The sequence below is a fragment of the Bombyx mandarina genome, chromosome 10, assembly GCF_030267445.1.
Source record: "Bombyx mandarina strain Sakado chromosome 10, ASM3026744v2".
NCBI classification, from domain to species: domain Eukaryota; kingdom Metazoa; phylum Arthropoda; class Insecta; order Lepidoptera; family Bombycidae; genus Bombyx; species Bombyx mandarina.
In genome coordinates this window covers 10,477,264-10,498,342 of record NC_143217.1, presented here as the reverse complement: position 1 = coordinate 10,498,342, position 21,079 = coordinate 10,477,264, and the positions used below count along the sequence as shown (strand labels likewise).

The window sequence follows — 21,079 nt, the reverse complement described above, 5'->3', positions numbered from 1 at the left end:
CAGGTAGGTCTTTAGGAGCATTCAGGTTCTGTGGCCATTCGGATTTAGGCTTCAAGAGAAACTCCGGGCCGTTCCACCACAATGCAGACTCGACTAACAAGTTGGGATCAATCCCTCTTGAGGCCATATCTGCTGGATTAACGTCGGTAGGCACATGCCTCCACGATTGACGTTCCGTCAACTCATGGATTTCGCTAACCCGGTTGCAAACAAATGCTTTTAAAAGTTTTGGTTGAGTTTTAATCCACCCTAATGTTATAGTCGAATCAGACCAAAACGTTTTACCAACTACTTTATGACGCAGTGCCTCACTGACCTTGGTTGTAAGGCGTGCTCCTAGAAGAGCAGCGCATAGCTCGAGTCTCGGGATAGTGGTAGGCTTTAAGGGAGCTACGCGTGTCTTTGCGCAAAGCAAATTGGTATTAATATTACCATCACTGCTTATAGAACGCAGATTCACGCAAGCCGCGTAAGCATCCTGCGATGCATCCACGAAGCAATGAAGTTCCGCAGTTACAGGAGACGAGCACAATATACATCTGGGGATGGACAGTGAAAGCAAAATATTTAAGTTATTTATAATTTTTTCCCAAGTTTTTTTTATACAATTGGGGACAGCATCATCCCAGTCTAATTTGAGTTGCCATAGTTTTTGCAATAAAATTTTTAGTGTAATCGTACACGCACTTAACAAACCCAAAGGATCGAAGATCTTACATGTGTTTGATAGAATAATCCTTTTAGTTATTAGTTGCTCATGTTCATTAATATTTATATCGAATCTAAGAGTGTCAGATTTAGGTGACCATAGTACTCCTAACACACTGGACTCTTTTGAGAAATTAAGCGAGTCAGACTCTGTAGTTTCCTTGCATATCAGTGGACTATTTGTTCGGAATTTATGGAGTGGAAAACCAGCCGACTTAAGAACCTGTGTAACTGTTTTTTGAATATGAGCTAATTCACTTTCCGTTGAGGCACCAGTTAAAAGATCGTCGACATAAAAGTCCCCTTTTATGATCTGAGATACCACAGAATCCGAGCATTCGTTTGCTAGTTCAAGGAGACATCTAGTACTCAAATATGGTGAGCTAGCCATCCCGTAACTTACAGTATTCAGCTGAAGCGTTTTAAGAGGCACGCTTTCATCACTTCTCCACAGAATAAGCTGGAGATGCCTTTGCGACTCGTCAACCATGATCTGCCTAAACATTTTTTTAATATCTCCAGACAAGACGTACTTATGCTGACGGAATCGAATCAGAATGTTAAATAGCTCATCCTGCACTACAGGACCAACGTGTTGGATATCATTAAGGGATTTATGAGATGAAGTCTTCGCGGAACCATCAAAGACAACGCGAAGATTAGTTGTTTCGCTATTCTGGCGAATTACAGCATGATGAGGCACAAAATAACCAAATTGAGGTTTGCTTATTTCATTTAAGTGACCCAACTGTTCATATTCATTAATAAAGGCACAATACTCCTTCTTTAAATTAAGGTCTTTATTAAGTTTTCTCTCAAGGCTCAAGAAACGCTTTTTTGCAATAAAGAACGAATCACCTAGTGCTACTTCAGGGAATTCTTTGAATGGAATAAATACTGAAAATCTACCATCTTCAAGACGCTTGGTGGTTGCAGTAAAGTAGCGTTCACAAAATTCATCGTCAGCAGACATAGTAGGTTTTGAGGACGGAACTTCTTCAAGATTCCAAAACCTTGTCAGCCGATCACTGATATCTTTAGTGAAGTTACAGTGCACCTGTCTATTCTCGTTCAGCTCATTACTGTAAAGAGGACCTGCTACAATCCAGCCTAATTTAGATTCCTGAAGAACCGGTTTTGCAGATCCTAATTTTATTTGATTAGGTAACATTAACTCGAAGAATATTTCGGCGCCTAATAATAAGTCAACATCTGATGGACGGAAGAACTTAGGATCCGCTAATTGGATATGCTGGGGCAAGTTAAGGTTCGTTACATCTACTGATGTATTCGGCAACAAGCCTGTTATTTTCGAAACAACTAAGCATTTAAGAGGTGCACTAAAATTATTAACACGTGATTTTATAGTCAAATGACAACTATTAGATATGGACGTTTTACAATTATTTATACCAGATACGCATAACGTATCCATGTTCCTACCAATAAGTCCCATGTGTTCCTTCAACTGTTCTGTGACAAATGATGATTGGCTGCCCGCATCAAGTAAAGCACGAGCAAGGTAAGTATTATTATTTTCAGGATTTATAACTTCTATTAAGGCGGTGCCAAGAAGAACTTGACCAGCAGATTTAGCAGGCAGAGATACAGGTACGTAGCTGCAATGACTTAGTGAAGTATTTGTTTCAAGTGTGGGACTATCCACATGCAACAATGTATTATGTTTCTTTCTACAGATTTTACAGGTACCCAAAAGTCGACATTCATTTGATGTGTGTCCTCTTCGCAAGCAGTTAAGGCAGAGGTTTAATTTAGAGACCTCAACACATTTCTTTTCAGGTGATAATTGCTTAAATGAAGGGCAATCTATGATCCGATGTTGCTGATTACAAAATAGACACGACATAGAAAATTTGGTATTGGCAGAAGTCACAAAGCTTTTGGTTGTTTTATTATGGTAATATTCTTTAACTTTCGGCTCAGATTTTTTATAATTATTCTTGTACAAATTGAATTTATTTCCGTGTTTCTCACTTCTGCTTACTGCCATTGTTTCAAGAATATCAGCACGGTTACGTAAAAATGTTATAAAGTCTGATAGCTCAGGTAAGTTGTTAAAGGTATTTTTATGTTCCTCCCATTTACTAAAAGTAATTGAATCTAGTTTAGTTGACACCAAGTATATAATGAAAATATCCCATTTGTCAGTAGGCTGTTCTAAAGTGTTAAGAGCCCTCAAGTTTTTTAAGACATGATCAATAAGAAATCGAATAGCTCTGTGAGACTCGTTTGTGATTGATTCTATTTCAAATAACGCCTTTAAGTGGTTATTAATAAGAATCTTTTTGTTATCATAACGTTCACATATTAAGTTCCAAGCTATAGTGTAATTTTTTGAGCTAAACTCAAGTGATTTTATGATTAAGGCTGCACCACCCTCCAAAGATGATCGCAGATAATGAAATTTGTTAATGTCTGATATAGTTTCATTCGAATGAATTAAAGAATCAAATGTATCCCTAAATTCTAGCCATTTTAGATAATTTCCATCAAATGTAGGTAATTTTAGGGTAGGGAGTTTAATGTTGCTCAAATTGTGATGACTACAACTATTTGAGCATGCCGAGCGAGCTGAGTGAAGGCTCCCCTCTTTTTCGTCCCGTGCGTTACGACGCGACTCAAGTATATGTTGAGCTAAAGATAATGTACCATAGTATAAGTTTTCGAAACTATCTATATCACTGCTGTCATCTTCGGTACATGACAACATTTCAATCTGAGACTGAACTTCATCAAACTCAAGCAATAAATTCTCAATTTTGTCTAAACGAAAATTCAATTCTCTAAACTTTAAATCACTAATGTCCTCATGATTAGTAACGTTAAAAGCTGAAACGTAATCCTTAAATCGTGTCAAACGACCCTTAATAGTCCCGCGTGATCTAATTAACTCTTTCATTTTCTTAACCTCAGAGCTACCACCAGACAACATATCTTGATCTTGAGGCATTTTATTGAAGCGTACTTAATGAGTTAAACAAAGTAAATGTGCATCAAACCGATTTAAATAGACTCGTCAGGCGCAAGGCGCGTAGACACTGCAAGACACGACGCCGCGCAGTGCGCCAGACACAGTGCAGCACCGTGCGTATCACAGTGTACGACGACAATGCTCACTCGCAACACGGAGCGCAGCGGCCGGTTGCCGATTACGTTTCGATGTCGCCTGGAATGTTCGGCGAAATTATTAGCAAATTATAATTTACTTTGTTTGTTTTCGGACTTATAAGGGCATAAGTTAGTATTATTTTAAAGTGCAGAAATTAATTGCAATTATGGAAATTTTCGGTAAACAAAAGTACTAATGATTAATTACTATTACGAGAATTTTGCGCTGATTATGTATTTATGTACTTAAGGGCTCAGCCATAATTAAAGAGATAAGCATTTCATTTGTAGCATTAAATATTGTTTGAAATTAAGAAAACAATTTATTTAATATTTAAGCAAAGTTAAAACGTACGCAATGAAGATAGTTAAACACATTAAACGTATAATTATAAGCACTCAGGTACTCATGTAAAAAAGAACGAATACTCTAGAACGAATATTCGACACCAAAATGCACGCGAAACAAAAGTTGCACATACCCGCAGAGAAAAAAAAAAAGAAAAGAAACTCTCAACACAAATTAAAGAGGGACATTTACGAATAAAAGGAAAGGACAGAGCTACTCCCCTGGTGTTGGAATCTCTCCATGATGGTCCTCTGGTTTACTTAGGGTACAGCTGGTTGCTTGAGATATTATATTAAATCCGTTGTTCACGGTCGTCCTGTCACGGTCGCCAATTTTTGTCCAGGAATTGAACAAAATCATATAATTATATTTTTATGCTTTTATTATGTACTTTGCTTTTTACAATTTTATATTATATATTCGATTGACATTAAGTATTGCGCACGCGTCTGTCTGTCTTCACGTTTTGTTCCGGGTCTCCCCGCGCTCCGCTTCCGCGTGCCCCCCACGTTTAGGTATCGTCGCCGACAGGGGGTAAATAATAAAATTATACTCGTACTGGTTCAAGACGCCATTATGACGTTAGTGCGGTAATGAGATAGCGATATGCACCCACCACGCTCTTGTGGATTTGTCATTTTAAAACTATGGAGGGTAGAGGTAAGGAGAACCGTCTCTGTATGTGAAAACGTGTCCGTTAAAATCTGCTAAATAAGGGTAGCGCTACAGTAGCAACCGGGTAAATTTAAAAAAAGGCGCTGAAAGTTATAAGAACAAGATAGAGAAACAAAAAAGGACGAAAGAACTGTAAGCACTACAAAATCAAAAAAAGTATTTTATTTAAAGTTAATAAGAAAATGCAACCGATATCTCCACGTTTTACCACAGCAATAATTTTAGGTTATATTGACGAAATTAGTTTGGACTACGTAAACATGTGAGGTCTTGTATATTACACTGTCACTAACTACTCTAGTCATTAAATATATTAAATTTCCTAACTCAGCATACTTCAATCAGTTAACAACTGCTCAATTCATATCATACCCTGTGTATAGGCATAGGGTATGATATGGAGGATTTTAAGCTGTTATTTAGTGCTGAAAGTGTGACACTTTTTCAAGATTCTCCCATATGAGACGGTTCTCCTTACCTCTACCTTCCATATTTAAAACTAAATTCGTTGCCATAGAATAAACACTTCATATTTGAGATAAAAAAATTTAATATTTGTTCGGTGCTGTTTTCGATTTATAATTGAATCACGTTTGTATTTTCCGTTATATTTAAATAATGTACAGAATCAGATATTTAACGAAGAATGAATTAATTTACTTTTCAGTCTAGGTAGCACTTTGAGCACCGTCGGCCGATTGATTCTTTTTATATTAAAACAAGTGACGCACGACAGTCTAAAAATGAAATTGGTAGAAGAGATGATGTCCGTCAATTCCTTGTATGAAGATTACCAGGTGAATATATTTAAGGATGTTCATTAACCGATGTATTTTAATTGTTGTCAACCTGATTTATTCCAGACCGGATTAAAGGTATAATCAAGTTTTTATTGACTACGTACTCTGTGGGTAGGATTGAAAATATTTAAGACTGGATTACGCAAGTTAGTTTTTTTTTATTAGATACTAGCTGACCCGGCAGACTTCGTAGTGCCTCAATCGAGAAATAAAAGACCTAAGCTTTTGTATAAAATAAACTTAAAACAAACAAAAGGAATCCGTGCGACGGGGGACACGTCAAAGGAAAAACAAAATTATAATTTTTATTTAATTCCAGCATTTTCATATTTATCTACCTTTTAAACCTTCTCTAGACTTCCACAAATAATTCAAGACCAAAATTAGCCAAATCGGTCCATCCGTTCTCAAGTTTTAGCGAGACTAACGAACAGCAATTCATTTTTATATAATATATAGATTTTTATTATTTCCATACAGGAATGGGAAGAGGCCGCTGTCCAGGGAGTTTTTTACATTCTAAACACATTATTAAAAAAATCCGATAAAGACAAGGAAAAATTGGCACCGGTTACCGAACAAGACGCGCTGTCGCAAATCAACGTGAAGCGTTGCTTAAAACAGACTAAAGTTATCCTCGAGATGTTGTTTGACGATACGAGGGCCGAGGATCAAGACGGAAGGGTCGCTCGTACTGAAGAACTAGTTGAAGTGCTATAATATGGTAGGCAGCGGCTTGGCTCTGCCCCTGGCATTGCTGAAGTCCATGGGCGACAGTAACCACTCACCATCACGTGGGCCGTATGCTCGTGTGCCTACAAGGGCAATAAAAAAAAACATGTTTCAGGAAATTAAATCACAACATACAAACATCAATAAAGCTTTATTTCATTCACTTAAGAGAAATGTTTATTATAAATAGATGTTGTTATTGTTGAATCGTTAAGCTTAAGCGACGTGTAGTAGAGTGTAAATGACGAGATTGAAGTACAGCATGTGCACTAGAAGCAGGAGAACCTTGTCGCGTCATTTCTTTTTGGCGTCCTTCAATCCGGCGCCCGCGTTGAACTTGAAGAAGATGATGTCGCCATCCTCGACGACGTAATTACGACCTATCGATAAAAAAAAAATATATATTGTTTTATTATTATGTATAATATACACTCTGAATTGAATTATTAATTTTTCATTGCGATTGAATCAGCTCATGGCCGACCTAGAGTTATGTGGTCACCGAATATCACAACGTGAATACTGGACTTCACAGCTTTAGGTTTATATCTCAATATCAGTAACTATGCAAATTAAAAAAAATCGGGTTTGATTTTTATTATAAACTAGCTGACTCGGCAGACTTCGTAGTGCCTCAATCGATAAATAAAATATCTAAACTTTTGTATAAAATAAACTTAAAACAAACAAAAGGAATCCGTCCGACGGGAGACACGTCAAAGGAAAAACAAAATTTTTATTTTTATTTAATTCCGAGCATTTTTATATTTATCTACCTTTTAAACCTTCTCTGGACTTCTACAAATAATTCACGACCAAAATTAGCCAAATCGGTCCAGCCCGTTTTTCGGTACTTTTACACTTTCAATAATTCTTATAACAACTTCCACAATTCTACCCAAGCCTCAAGGTTGGTGGCAGAACAACGCTGTGATATCTACGGAGTGCTGCAGTAACTATTCTACACTAGACGAGCTGGCTCACCCAATTAGGCAATAAAAAAAACACATAGTTTTCACCTTGTTGCCTGTATTTTCCGGCGGCTTTACACGCCGCTTCGGTACCCTCTTCCTTGAAGTCCTTGAAATGCATGACTTCGGCCATGATGAAGCCCTTCTCGAAGTCGGTGTGGATACGTCCTGCAGCTTGAGGAGCCTTTGTACCTTTCTGTCGAACAATTAATCAGTTACAATTCTGTAGTTTATTAAGTTTGTAGAGTAATATTTTTTGGGTTAGAGTAGGTCGGAAAACCCTAATTTTTAAACGATATTTGCAAACTTCATTTTCATCAAGCAATCTATAGTAAACTGTAATTGTTGTACCTATTGTTTTTGCTTTTAGACAGTTGAAATGCTTCAACTGCTTCAAACGTATTATTCATGTAAATTTGATGACGAATTAAATTTACAATTATGTAGAAAATTGCTAAACTATTTCCTTTTTTTTTAGTCCTTGTAGGCAGACGAGCATACGGCCCACCTGATGGTGAGTGGTTACCGTCGCCCATGGACTTCAGCAATGCCCTCTGGTATGGCAGAGTCAAGCGGCTGCCTTATAAGTTTTCTTGTTTAGTCTGATTTGTATTGTGACTATGTCGCACTTCGGTTTCAAATGCAAACATCTTATCATCTTTCATCTTCATCAGCGAATTTAACAACGAAGAAATAACATCGTGTAATAAATAAAACTTGCCCAATTTATAATTTGGGTGAGCTCGCTCGTGTAAGGCATTGGGCACTACCAACTGACCCATTTTTCCGCAAAGTCAGTATGCGTTTTGGTTTGAAAGAATCAACAATAACTGTCCTCTTTGAGAAGATACTCGAGCCTCGATTACGTCATATTATTATGTGAAGGCATGATTTCTCCGGAATTTAAATAGACAAGACGACGTTACACAAATTATTTCACCAACAGTACTAATGATATTAATTAAGAGAGGTTAGGTAGGAAGATTTGGTAAGAACGCTATTATTCTATTAAGTGAGCCCCCTTTATTTTTTTTATTGCTTAGATGGGTAGACAAGCTCACAGCCCACCTGGTGTTAAATGGTCACTGGAGCCCATAGACATCTACAACATAGATGCGCCACCCACCTTGAGATATAAGTTCTAAGGTCTCAGTATAGTTACAACGGCTACCCCACTCTTCAAACCGAAACGCATTATTGCTTCACGGCAGAAATAGGCGGGGCGCCTACAGCCATTGAGACTTTAACCTCATGTCTCAAAGCGGGTGGCGGCTTTCACGTTGTGTGCTTTTGTAGACACTTAAAAATTACTACAAGCTAATGATATAGATTTTGACAGAAGGGTTACTGTTAATGCACCTGAATTGTCCAGGCTTTGACTTCATCTGCTCCAGCGGTGAAGAAATACTCCAATTGCAGAGCCTTGTATCCTTGAACAATGATCTTGTCCAATGCACTAAAACAATTTCGGTTATAGCATATTTTTAATAAACACAAACACACTCAATGATTCGATTACGAGCAATTAAATCTAAAGTTTGCAATAAAATTTGACAAAAACTCAATTTCAGTGACTAAGCTAATGCTAAATTTGGAAACTTATTACAATATGTCCTCAAACTGCTTACATAAACTATTCGACTAGTCTCAGTTTTATGGACAATATAATATAAAAATGCTTTGCTTTCCAAAGATAAGTGACCGCCCAAAAAAAAATTAAAGTATACATAAATTATCTAGAAAAAACCCTGAAATAAGGGGTCTATGATACAGCTTTTTAATGGGTGATACAGCTTTTTTTATTTAACGAAGTCAACTTTTTTGTTACTATACTAATGTTCACGATTGACTTCCACGATGAAGGAATAACATCGTGTAATAAAAGTTAATTAAATAATTACTGGTGGTAGGACCACTTGTGAGTCCGCGTGGTTGGGTACCACCACCCTGCCTATTTCTGCCGTGAAGCAGTAATGCGCTTCGGTTCGAAGGGTGGGGTAGCCGTTGTAAACTATACTTGAGACCTTAGAACTTATATCTCAAGATGGGTGGCGCATTTACGTTGTGGATGTCTATGGGCTCCAGTAACCACTTAACACCAGGAGGGCTGTGAGGTCGTCCACCCATCTAAGCAATAAATAAAAAAAAATACTAATTTCTTCCTTACAATTATTTTTTACTTATATCACCAACAAATAACTAAGTCGTTGTTTGTTATTTATTAGGTATATACTTGGAAATTTTGACGTCATTGTAGAAATTAAAAATATTTTAGTGCTGTGATAATTTCTCTCACCTCGTTATGCCGTGTTCCTTCAAGTAAGAGACACGTTCAGTTGGATCCATGTCGAGCAATTTAGATTCCAGCACTCCAGAGAATGGAATCAGAGGAGAGCCGGGGTCGTTTTTGTCGATCCACTCTTTGAGCTTTGGTAACCTGTAGTGATAAATGAAACAAGTTAATGTTAAAAATATAAATACTAGTTACATCTATTTTATTGGTAAATAATACATTTTAACATGTTTCACAGCACTATAGCTTATCTAAGTGCAGGTTAAGATTTGAATATTGAAAATAATGGACTGTAATATTTACTTATACACTGTTCACATTCTATTTTTAATGTAAAAAAATCGAAATTGCTAAAAAAATTCTTACTGTAATTAGATGCGCCATTTCTCAATTGTTTTCTTTTAAAAAGGAAACTTTACCCAGGTGGATTGCTTCAGGATACGATTTTAAATAAATATCTCAGAAGTAATCATATTTATATTCTTACCATTTGTTCTTTTTTCTAATATAGTCCTTTTCAGATAAATTAACGAGGTATAGAGCGGGTTTCGAAGTCAGGAACAGGTATTTATTTAAAACTTCAATCTGTAAAAACAAAAGATTATTTACTTTTTTCGTGTGTCCATTTTCTGTATAAGCAATTCATTTTTTTTTACTGCATTCCCATTGCTGCAAATTTTTCTTCTAAATATGCAACTTCTACTTGATTCAATGTTCACAGCACCACAATGAGCACAAACACTATTTACAGTCAACATTTTTTTGTACCTTTTTAAATTTTTTATGATTACAACTATCTTTGTATTAAAGCTTTTATTAACGCATCCGAATGTAAACAACACTCACATCAGCTGCGCTCCAATCGCCGAATCTAATGTGTTTCTTCTCATCAACTAGAATGGTCTTGACTTTAGCCAGGGAATCCTGTAATAAACCGTAAAGGATACTTAAGATATTATTATTTTTCTTAAATGTAGGTACTATTTATATTATTATTACTAGTGGTAGGACCTCTTGTGTGTCTAAACGGGTAGGTACCACCGCCCTGCCTATTTCTGCCGTGAAGCAGTAATGCGTTTCGGTTTAAAGGATGGGGCAGCCGTTGTAACTATACTTGAGACTTTAGAACTTATATCTCAAGGTGGGTGGTGCATTTACGTTGTAGATGTCTATGGGCTCCAGTAACCACTTAATACCGGGTGGGCTGTGAGCTCGTCCACCCAACTAAGCAATAAAAAAATAGTAAATTAATCCATAACGTGATAGGTACTGTCGATATGCTAAATTATGTTAAGTATTAATAGGAATAATTTTTAGCTATTTGAAAATAAAAAAATTTAATTTGTAAGATAAAATGTTTGTTTCGTTCGGCGTAATCATAGAGAAACTGAATAGATCGTAATGATCACGATGAAGCATCGACCCCGCGTGCGCAGGTTGCGAAGTATCGATAACGGGTTGTATTGCGTGCCCATTCCTACTGTCAATGGCATTTATTGCCTGACGACTCAGTTTAAAATGCGTCTACTATAGTATAAGATTAGTACGTACGTATTCAGGTTTAAGTTTCTTTTCGCCGCCCCTGTTGACCACTCGGTCCAGTTTCTCGATATGCTGAAGAAGTTGCTCCTCGTCTTTCAAGCGTAGCTCTTCCGCTATTGTCTCCAGGTCTCTTACCGGATTTACGTCACCGTCAACATGGATGACGTCTTCATCATCGAATGCACCTATTATAGAAGGAAAAAATGCAAACTGTCTTTTATTCGGTACTGCATTAAGTCCATAAATACCCGATGATGTTCCTGTTTTTAATTAATTTCACATTAAAATGGTAAAGTTTCTCATAATACAAACGTTGATTTTTCTTTGTAAATATTTTAGTAACATCGACAAAAATAGTCATTAAAACTATTCTTAATGTTAAATTTTAATAATCCATTATGAATTTCCTTCGATTGCTAGTTTTCTAGAAGACCTGTGAGCTAGCTCGTCTTTGCTTTCATTGTCATTTAAATTTCCCTTTTGCTTTTTCACCTTAAATTTATTAATTCGCTTCGTTTGCGGTTGAAAATATATATTGCACTAATCCTTTAATTTTACCATTATAAGTAATTTGATGACTGACACGTGGAGTCCAACAGATAGATACGCATAAGATAGCTGGTTCAAAAATATGAAGCTCGAAATTAAATTATGGAGCCTTAAATGGATGCAAATGAGTATTCTTTTGCTGCTGGTTCGAGAACATTCTCCCAAATTCGATTTCAGGTTCAAGTAATCGTTCCTTTTGCATATTCAGGTAATTGTAAGCTGTGAAATAATATATTAAAATTGTCAAAAAAATGGCAACAAATCGATACTTACGACACAAGTTAAAAATAGCATCACAAGCTTTGATGTGGGACAGAAAGGCGTTTCCCAATCCTTGGCCTTCAGCAGCGCCGCGCACGAGACCGGCTATGTCCACAACGTTCAAGAAAGCTGGCACTTTGCTGTAAAGAATTTAATAAACGTACTCCATATTCAATTGAATATGCAATTTCGAAAAGGGCACATCTCTGAAAATGTAAAATGTTCAGGAAATGAAAAAAAAAACTGATTATTTTAAAATAGTGTAAAACTTAAAATATTAACTTTTGAGATATATTTTAGTGTTAATTAGCAATTGATTGAAAGTTACTGGAATTATTATAAAATGGGTGTAGGTAGGCCTCAAAACTACATGTATATTAAAAAACGTATTTGACAAAATATGCGACACGTGCCTTTTTCGAAATTGCTTATTCAATTACAGTAATGCAAATAATCGACTATATTTTAGACCAATTACAGCGTATCCAAATATAGTATCTAAAGAATACGTCCAACAATAATAGCGCTAATAAATCGAGAGAGGTAACAGAAGTTTTGGATGGTAAGATCTTACGAGACGGCACCTTCTATCTGGGACGACAAAGTTGCAGTGTGCGACTCGAAGCTGCATTCACTCAAGACAATAATCAGAAGGTCCTTCTTCAAACGAGGCTTATGGAGAGTATTAAGCGGTAGGCAGCGGCTTGGCTCTGCCCCTGGCATTGCTGAAGTCCATGAGCGACGGTAACCACTCACCATCAGGTGGGCCGTATGCTCGTCTGCCTATAAGAGCAATAAAAAAAATAAAATAAAAAAAAAAAGGTCAGAAAGTAGTGCTAATTTAAATAGGGTAATTCGTAATTAAACACGCAACAAATATGTATACGCATCAAAATTATAGGTAATTACAGACCTCATTTAGGTATATCTAAATTATACACTTACAGTTAGTTCAGATTTTTTTCTCTTACCATGAAGTTTCTACAGTGGCTCTCGAAATGAGCGTACATAATATTAGCATTGTTTGGGTTGTAAAAACATGTGACCAATTTCAATTAATGACCCTAGCAACTGAAGTGGTTTTTGATCTGCCAGTCTCACTTTAATTTATGTAGCAATTCACAATGAAAACGATGCAGAAAGCAGTCTAGGAAAATTCTAAACAAAATCCTAGTTGTAATTGAAATTCAAAAGATAGATAGATAGTTTCACATATTTTCGAAAATCCACACGACAAAAAGAAATTTAATTCGAAAAAAGAAAAATATATTCAAAAACAAACTTGTTTTGCGTTGAGTGGTACTATTAAAATTACATGTATATTAAATAGAAAAATATAGGGTAGCTTATCCTCAATTGTTTGTAAACTTGCAACTCGTTTCTGTTACTACTTTTTCAATTTGTAATACTTGCGCATAATTTATTATTCTATGGAATTACGCATTATTTTCACCTGGTAACGTTTTTACAACTCACCTTGCTGGTTTATGATATTCGCATAGGTAGTCATACCTTTCATCAGGTACAGGTACCCTACGTGCTGAAACCGAAAGAGCATGGTTAGATATCTCTGGAACGTTTCACATGGATTTCTTTTCTCAGTCTACTGTTAAATTAAAACACGAATAAAAATAATAATATTTAATCGCATCAATAAACTACTTCTTAACAATGCTCACATTATGAATTAATTGAACTGGATACACTTGATGGCTTCTCGACTGTACCAGAATCTATGCGTTTTACGCTACAGCATTCTAGATACTGTGCAAATGGATTCGTCATGGACCTTAATCTTAGTCCAATGTCCAAAAGCAATTTGCACCTTGCTTCATATCTACGCATGCTTTTTTTATATAAAGTCAAATAATCTTTATTGATTTTTGAATTATGAATTTTTAAATACAATGCTACATAAATTAAGCCTGATGTTTGAATATCAAGACCAGGGTATTTTGGCCGTATGACGTTAACATGGCAACACGCTTCAGTTAATATGGTAGAAATAGTTTGTTCCAAATAACCTAGATCAGGTAATTTATCTATTGTTATCTTGGGAAACAATTTAGTTTCCTTGAATACGACAACGTCTTTGTAAAGGTAAGGTTTTCTCAAAAACTTTTCTAAGCATATTTCGCTGCAAAATAAATATATTTTTCCTTCAAAATTCACGGCTATCTTTTCACTACCTTTCTTGACCTTTTGGGCTGGTAAGTTTTCTGCATATGTTACTATGCAAATACCATTTTCATATATTAAAATAGGATCAATAGTTTTTATGACAGCTGGAATCTCAGGAATACTGACTTTTTTGTTACAAAGATAAATATGGGGGCGGTCAATTGCCATTTTCATATGTTCAGAGCAAACCCAAAAAAAAGTATTATCGTACAAAACTACACCATTTTTATTAACAGAGGGTCCGCCATTTCGGAAAATGTTCTGATGGAAACATATAGGACAAATGTTTTTATAATTAGACATATTTTGTCTAAAATCATCATTGGATATGCATAAAACGTCAACTGGTACAGCTGACAATTTTCCTGCAGATAAAACATAATGCATTTCCTTACTGAAATTGGCAATTATTTTAAGTGCATCTTGTAAACATTTCCATCGAGTACTGTTTCCATCAAGTATATAAATATTCTGATAATCTTCGTCAATCCAATCTCTAATTTTGTTACAATTTTCTTTCCAAATAGAGTAACGCTTTTCAATGAGAATTTCTGGGAAATGTGGTTGCTGTTTGATGATATCTAAATAGTTTTCACAACGACAGTTTTCAATTATTTTGGCTTTCGTACTAGAAATATCAAATATAATGTTAGGATACAATTTATTTTTGCAAAGTTCAATGCCTTCCGACGGTGTTTCAGGAAAACCATCTAAAACAAAGCCATGTGTAACAATTCTATGATCAATGGCCTCCGTTTGTACAGCACTCATTAGTAAGTCATAATTTAATATTTCGCCTCTTATCAGAACCGAATTCATCTTCGAGGCCAATTTGGTCCAGGAAAGATTATTTAATACATCACGTATTGCTTTTCCTCTCGAAATACAAAATAACCCATATTGTTTGGATATTTTATCTGCCAACATACTCTTACCCGACTTTGGAGGGCCAATAATAGCAATTTTTAAAGGATGATGTCGATATTCAATGATCGTGTTACTATCAGCGTATTTGATAGGATTATTTCGAAATTTTATTAGGTTATCTATGCTACTAACAAAATAGATATATGATCGGTGAATTACAGGATATAGTGTTCCTTTTTTCTTGCTTAATTTGTAAGGATTTAATATAATATGCGGACTGTCGTATATTTGCACTGGACACATGCGATGAAATTTACTTTGAAAATAAAATCCTGCCCCCAACAATATTTCTGCTACGTCTAAATCGATTACATACGTCTCTTCAAGAAACGAAATGTTTCTGTTTCTTAAATCATTTAGTTTAGACAATGCTGTACGCATCACTTTTTCAAAAGACTTTGTAGCATCAACAGTCTCTAGTTTTATATTTTGTTCCGATAATAAATCTTTAAGAGCTTGAATATTTTCAGATTCAGTTTCAAATACACTTTCTAGCCTGGAATCTATTTTTTCGCGAGCTTCGTCAGATTTTTCCCAAATATTTTGATCTTCAGGTTCTGGAAACTCTTCAACGATCTGGTTATAAATAGTAAATAAATTGGCATCAACGTTAAACGATCCAGATGGGTGAGCGTCTATTATAACACTCTCCATCGAAGATGTACTCAGAGGTTTCATAGTTGGAGCCAGTACATTATCTACATGAGGTACATTATCTAGTAAATCTTCAAGTATTAATTTACCTACAACATTCTTCGTAATAAAGTTCATCCATTCTTTTTTTTCAATTTCTAATTTTACTCTAGCATTAGCTTTGGCTTCGTTCAGCTGCAATTTCCAAGTGTTAATCATCTCTGGCGATAAACGATCAATCGTGTTTACTGAAGTTCCTTCCAATTCAATAATTAAATCGGGAATGCATAAAAATGTAACCATGTCATTAACGTCATTAGAAGTCTTTGGATACCCGTCTAATACGAAACCTGTTTTTACGAAAGGTTCCTCAAACCACAACTTTTTGAGAATTTTATGCATTAGAGTCGAAGGTATAGATATACCTTTCTCCAAATAGTTATATATTATAGACCTTATTTCAGTTTCATTGTACAAAACATTTACTAGGGATGCATTCATATTCTCTTCGTCCATCTGGTATTCGACAGCTCCTTCATCATCAATAGGGTTATCAGTAAAACTATTTTCATATTTACGTCCAACTTTTTTAAAATGTTTAGGGACCAATTCTTCATTTAGTATTTCAACGAAATCAATGTGTATTAGGCCTAATTCTTTTGCTATATATTTAGACAATGTTGTTTTACCCAAGCCGATACAACCTATTACACAAATTCTCAAAGGAGGCAATTTTTTATATGGAGTCTTTAAGACTTGATATCGACCAGGATCTTTTTGAAACAAAACTGAAAATTCCTCGTTACAAAATCTGTAAATTTGATTATTAAGCCGCAATGAAAAGTCTTTCTTACCCTCCCATAACACACCATAATCGTAGTATGTTACAGGACAATAAATGTTAGTTTCAGAGACAAAGCTTGGTTTATTTGTCATCACATCTTTAGTGAAAGTATCTGAAATACTATCACGACTTTCATTTTCATAACAAGGCTCGCATGGTGCAAAGTAACATTTACGTAATTTTAATAAAACTTCATCGATTATTTCCACGTCAGATTTAGTTTCCAATTCCACTTCAATATAACCTTTGTAAAATTCATCAAGTCGCGTCTTCAGAACATCCCATTCTTCTTTAAATTTATCAATAGATTCACTAAGGGCAGTTGTAAAAGCAGTTTCATCAAAAATTGTATTCATTTGTGTAGTCTCATCTTCGGTCTGATCTCGTACAACTTGTTCATTATCGTGAGCAATTTTTAGAGAACTGTTTATTTTATCTGGTACTTCACCGGAAATAATTTTTTGAGTTATTAGTGGATCTTGAGCTAGTAAAAATTTTTCGAAGTAGTTTTTAACACTATTTTCGATGTTAAAATAGTACTTTGCTAATTGGGAGTCTATTTCTTTATTTTCCACAAGTGCTATAGTATAATCTGGCAAACTTTTCGCCGTAATGAGATATTCCCAACATTCAGGATTTGTGGTGAACCCATCAATGATATATTTACTATATTTAGAATCTAAATCAGTTTTGTTACTTTCGTTATCACTAGATGTGATGTTAATAATTTCATTTATTAATTCCTCATTTGTTGGTTCAACTTCATTTTGGAGATCATTTGCTACAATGAATTCCGCCACAGCTTTAGAAACGTCTTCATCGCCGATCATAGGCATCTCGGGTTTCCTTGCAGATATTTTTAGTTCTGCAGGAATGAATTGACATAGAAATTGCTTGTCATCAAGAGCACGTTTTAATTGCTCTTCATCATTTTCGAATGGCAGAAAAGAAAGTTCCGACTGAAGATATTCAAGTCGTTTTATATTATCTGTTAGGTCAGTGTTTTCTACAGAAACTATTGCGTTTGTTCTTTGCTCCGTTTGATTGAGGGAAATCGTTTCATTTTGTCTTGGTTCCATATTTGATTGTAGCCATAAATATTCTTGTATAATACTTGCGGTAGTATCATACCACATTTCAATCTTTTTATATCTCTCTATTTCGGCGCTCTGCCACTGAGAAAAACGGTCGTCTTCTATTTTAGCACTGATACTTGACAGGATAGATTTAGAAAAATCAAAGTACTTTTTGGACTTTTGCTGTTCTAAAAAAGTTTTATAGCATATAATAGGCGTGTTGAATATCCAAGAAAGACATTGAGCAATCATACTTTTCCCTGAAGATTTTGTTCCTACTATTATTATTCTACAAGTAGGTTCTAAATATTCTAACTTTAAATAAGGGCGTGGATTTTTACACAACTGTAGCATAGCATCAAAAGAGGATAAACAGTAAACATGCTTAAAGAATGTTACAGCAAATTTAGAGTTTCCTTTCATAGATTTCCTTTTTCTTAGTTCAACTGGACATCTAAAATTCCAAGGCGACATATACCTATGAAAGTTCACTCCACAACTATTTATAATGTTTAGTTGTTCAATTGATTTTGTGAAATCTTCAATATTGTCAGATGGCTCATCTAAATATAATGGTTCTGGAATTAGAACGGAGTTATTAGGTATTAAGATCAATCTTTCCATTGCGTTATGAATCATTTCATGAAGAGACATTCTTGAATCTAATTTTATAGCATTGTAACCATATTCTTCAAGTTTTTTGTCAATCACCGATTTTATTGTATTTTTATAATTACACATTTGTTGTGTTGAATGCAGTTTGAAGTTGTATGGCTGCCTGCACATGTACTTTGGATTAAAAATATGACTATCAAAAGGGTTAATGAAGTCTTTTACTGTGTATTTAGATGGCCATCTGGATTCTGAAACTGGATTATTATTGAATGGCTCCATTACGATTTGACTATTTAAATAGTTGAAATATTTAGAAGACTTCTTAGTTATCAAATCACAATCAGGACTTGTAATGTTGATAAAGACATCTGGTGATAAATCCAAATTAAATATTTCTTCAAATTGCTTTAGAAATGTAGACTCATTATCACAAATATGTGTTTTCTGATTGAAGACTATGTTTGAGCAAAACTCTAACATAGATTTTGGAAATTCTTTAGGTAATTCTTCCTGTTCTTCGATTGCTTCCTCATGTTCATGTTCCTCTTCAAGTGTTTCAGTTAATTCTTCCTCTTCCATTTCAATGAATGATGAAGTATTTGTCTTTTGAACAATAGAGCCTTTCTTTTCTTTTCTTTTTATATTATTTACAAGAAAATTACAAATTTCTGAAGATGTATTAAGAGCTTCTTCACCATATTGTGAAGTTATTACTAATCGGGAATCAGTTTTGTTACTAATTAATGGAAAGCCTGTTAATATATAGCCTCTGTGTTGAACAACTGGAGATTCTAGTTTCTTTTTTAAAATTAACAGAAGTATATTGAATATGCATTTCATATTATGTCGCATATTAAAATCTAGGCAAATTCCAGTTGGGCCTTGTTGTTCGAGTTCATCTCTTAGTATAGTCAAGGGCGACAAATGAATACATTTTAACCTTTTAGCTAAGGCTTCACCAAGAGAATAGGCACCGGAACCAGGCTTACCAACTATAAGATAACAAGTTGGTTTAGTATTGAGGTATATTTCTTGTGCATCTAAATCATTCCATGCTGTATAATACTTCGTTTCTCTTGGAAGAGGCGCATCTGTGTTATTTATTCCTACTGTTGTTGCACCTAATGGTACACCATGTTTGAATTCTATGGGCCTCGCCTGTTTATAAATAATATCAATTGGACCTCTATATGTAGCATTTTTCTCTACTTTAATGTCTTTGACACCATTAGAGTCCAACACATCATATTTACTATTGTTCTCTTTGATATTAATTGACATTTGTATAATTTTCAATAACTTTACTTCTATAATTACTAATACTATTTAAATTCATTTAAGTTTAGTGACTTGTTATGTCAAACTTTCCTGTCATATAACTTTTTTCATCTTTTACTTTTATGAGTAAAACCTTTTATATATTTTTTTGAAAAAAAAAAAAATTTGTTCTATAATCTATGTTCTATATTCCTCATAGTAGTAGCATCTTCACATAGTGTGGTGTGCCAGGACCATTAATTGATATCAATAATAACTACTTCAACAGGAATTACACTGGGCTTGAACTTTTTCTTCATATGATTAGTGACAAACACTAAGTCTTCTTTATGCTAAATCTACTTTTTTCAGAGCTATGAATGTTTAAAACTTCACCAACAAATTATGTTTTTGACTTTTATACTTTACAAATGATTAGAGATAATTAGAGAATAGATGGTGGATTATTTTGCAGTAGATTTAATGTCAACTGCTTTAAGTTTCAGATATCAAGATGCTCGGAATGATCGAAAACAGAAAAAAAAAAGTCAAACAAAGAAGCAGCACATTCATGTTTGTTTACAGGTGTAATGCAGTGAGATTCTTCTATTTTATGCTTATTGTCATTTCACCATTCACACACTAATTTGGAGACTAACTTAAATACAGATGTGTTTAAACAGTGTTCTCGGTAGTTCTGTATTTGGCAGACTATTATGTAGTAGTGGTTTATTGACTAATATAATATTAATTTAACTTTATTATTTTATATTAGATACTTATTCTCATTAGGGTCGATGGTGCAGAAAGGAAAGTTTTCAGCTGCTGCTTGACTCTTGGTAAGAACATTGAAGAATGTAGATTTTCCAACATTAGGAACACCTACTATTCCCACTTTTAAGTTAGTTCCCACTCTTCCAATAAGAGGTTTTTTTTCAGGCCCTTCAACCTTTTTTGGAGGCATTCTGTAATGTTAAATTGAATAGTTTGAGTACATTTATTAACTATGAAGTAGGTAATACAAATATGAAAGAGAACATTTTCTTTTTCAAATTTTTGGCTTGATGCAAAAGATCCTAAGTGTTGAAATGTTTGGAAATTAATTGCCCAGTTCCTAAAACCTAAATGAAAAGTACACAGGCATAGTATGTACAAACCTTCATTACAACAGCACAATCTTTCGCAGAAAATTCAGATTTTATTGTTTCATATTAATAAAAATGTAATTTTATTTTTTAATAATTTCAGAAGAAGCCCACACTTTAGGTTTCTAACCTATTTAACAAAATTATTTTACTTAATTTTATATACAAACGCAAACTCATGATTAAAAAACATTGCTTCTATCTTTGGTAGTAGATAAATATAAATTGATACCTACTTACTTTTATTAATATCAATAGCAACTTAGTTTTTCACACTTCCAGATTGTATTCAGACAATATTCTCAATTAAATTGTGTATTGTCTATGGACAATTTTAGTAATCTATAATCTATGATTCAGACAGTAGAATTTGGACAAATTTGGTTTGTTGT

At 34.6% G+C, this 21,079-nt stretch overlaps 3 protein-coding genes and 1 long non-coding RNA gene across 6 annotated transcripts in view; 1 reads left to right on the top strand and 3 right to left on the bottom strand.

Annotated features, from left to right (window-relative positions):
* LOC149502227 (uncharacterized) overlaps positions 1–3,845 on the bottom strand; it is a 5,595-nt gene extending 1,750 nt beyond the window's left edge. The window contains exon 1 of the long non-coding RNA XR_016323667.1: positions 3,729–3,845. This is a non-coding gene — a long non-coding RNA (uncharacterized LOC149502227). The remainder of the gene's footprint in view (positions 1–3,728) is intronic.
* BBS9 (Bardet-Biedl syndrome 9) overlaps positions 1–6,836 on the top strand; it is an 18,151-nt gene extending 11,315 nt beyond the window's left edge. The window contains exons 10-11 of the mRNA XM_028174654.2: positions 5,529–5,658; positions 6,142–6,836. Coding sequence (XP_028030455.2) covers positions 5,529–5,658; positions 6,142–6,381 — 370 coding nt within the window. The 3' untranslated portion in view covers positions 6,382–6,836. The remainder of the gene's footprint in view (positions 1–5,528; positions 5,659–6,141) is intronic.
* On the bottom strand, positions 6,526–21,079 carry LOC114243239 (obg-like ATPase 1). 3 transcript variants are annotated; one of them, XM_089730398.1, is made up of 11 exons: positions 20,928–21,079; positions 20,322–20,507; positions 13,486–13,542; positions 12,022–12,149; positions 11,209–11,384; positions 10,504–10,581; positions 10,145–10,242; positions 9,661–9,801; positions 8,724–8,820; positions 7,413–7,560; positions 6,526–6,773 (listed from the first exon to the last, which is right to left on the bottom strand). In XM_089730398.1, exons 2-11 carry the CDS (start codon positions 20,504–20,506, stop codon positions 6,688–6,690), a joined length of 1,194 nt encoding a protein of 397 aa, XP_089586524.1. In that variant the 5' UTR covers position 20,507; positions 20,928–21,079; the 3' UTR covers positions 6,526–6,687. The 3 variants fall into 3 exon arrangements, with proteins under 3 accessions (XP_089586524.1, XP_089586525.1, XP_089586526.1); XM_089730399.1 differs by having other exon boundaries at positions 20,924–21,045; XM_089730400.1 differs by lacking the exon at positions 20,928–21,079 and adding an exon at positions 20,700–20,834.
* On the bottom strand, positions 13,636–20,313 carry LOC114243236 (adenylate kinase 9-like). Its single transcript, XM_028174647.2, has one exon. The coding sequence runs from the start codon at positions 19,564–19,566 to the stop codon at positions 13,690–13,692; it is 5,877 nt and encodes a 1,958-aa protein (XP_028030448.2). The 5' UTR covers positions 19,567–20,313; the 3' UTR covers positions 13,636–13,689.

Excerpts from the sequence above, each read along its gene's own strand:
- LOC114243236 (XM_028174647.2), bottom strand. The coding sequence starts at position 19,566 with ATGTCAATTAATATCAAAGAGAACAATAGTAAATATGATGTGTTGGAC.
- LOC114243239 (XM_089730398.1), bottom strand. The coding sequence starts at position 20,506 with ATGCCTCCAAAAAAGGTTGAAGGGCCTGAAAAAAAACCTCTTATTGGA. Across the intron at positions 13,543-20,321 it reads ATCGACCCTAATGAGAATAA|GGTACCTGTACCTGATGAAA; the intron begins GTATCTAATATA and ends TTCAGCACGTAG. Across the intron at positions 7,561-8,723 it reads TCAAAGCCTGGACAATTCAG|AAAGGTACAAAGGCTCCTCA; the intron begins GTGCATTAACAG and ends ATTGTTCGACAG.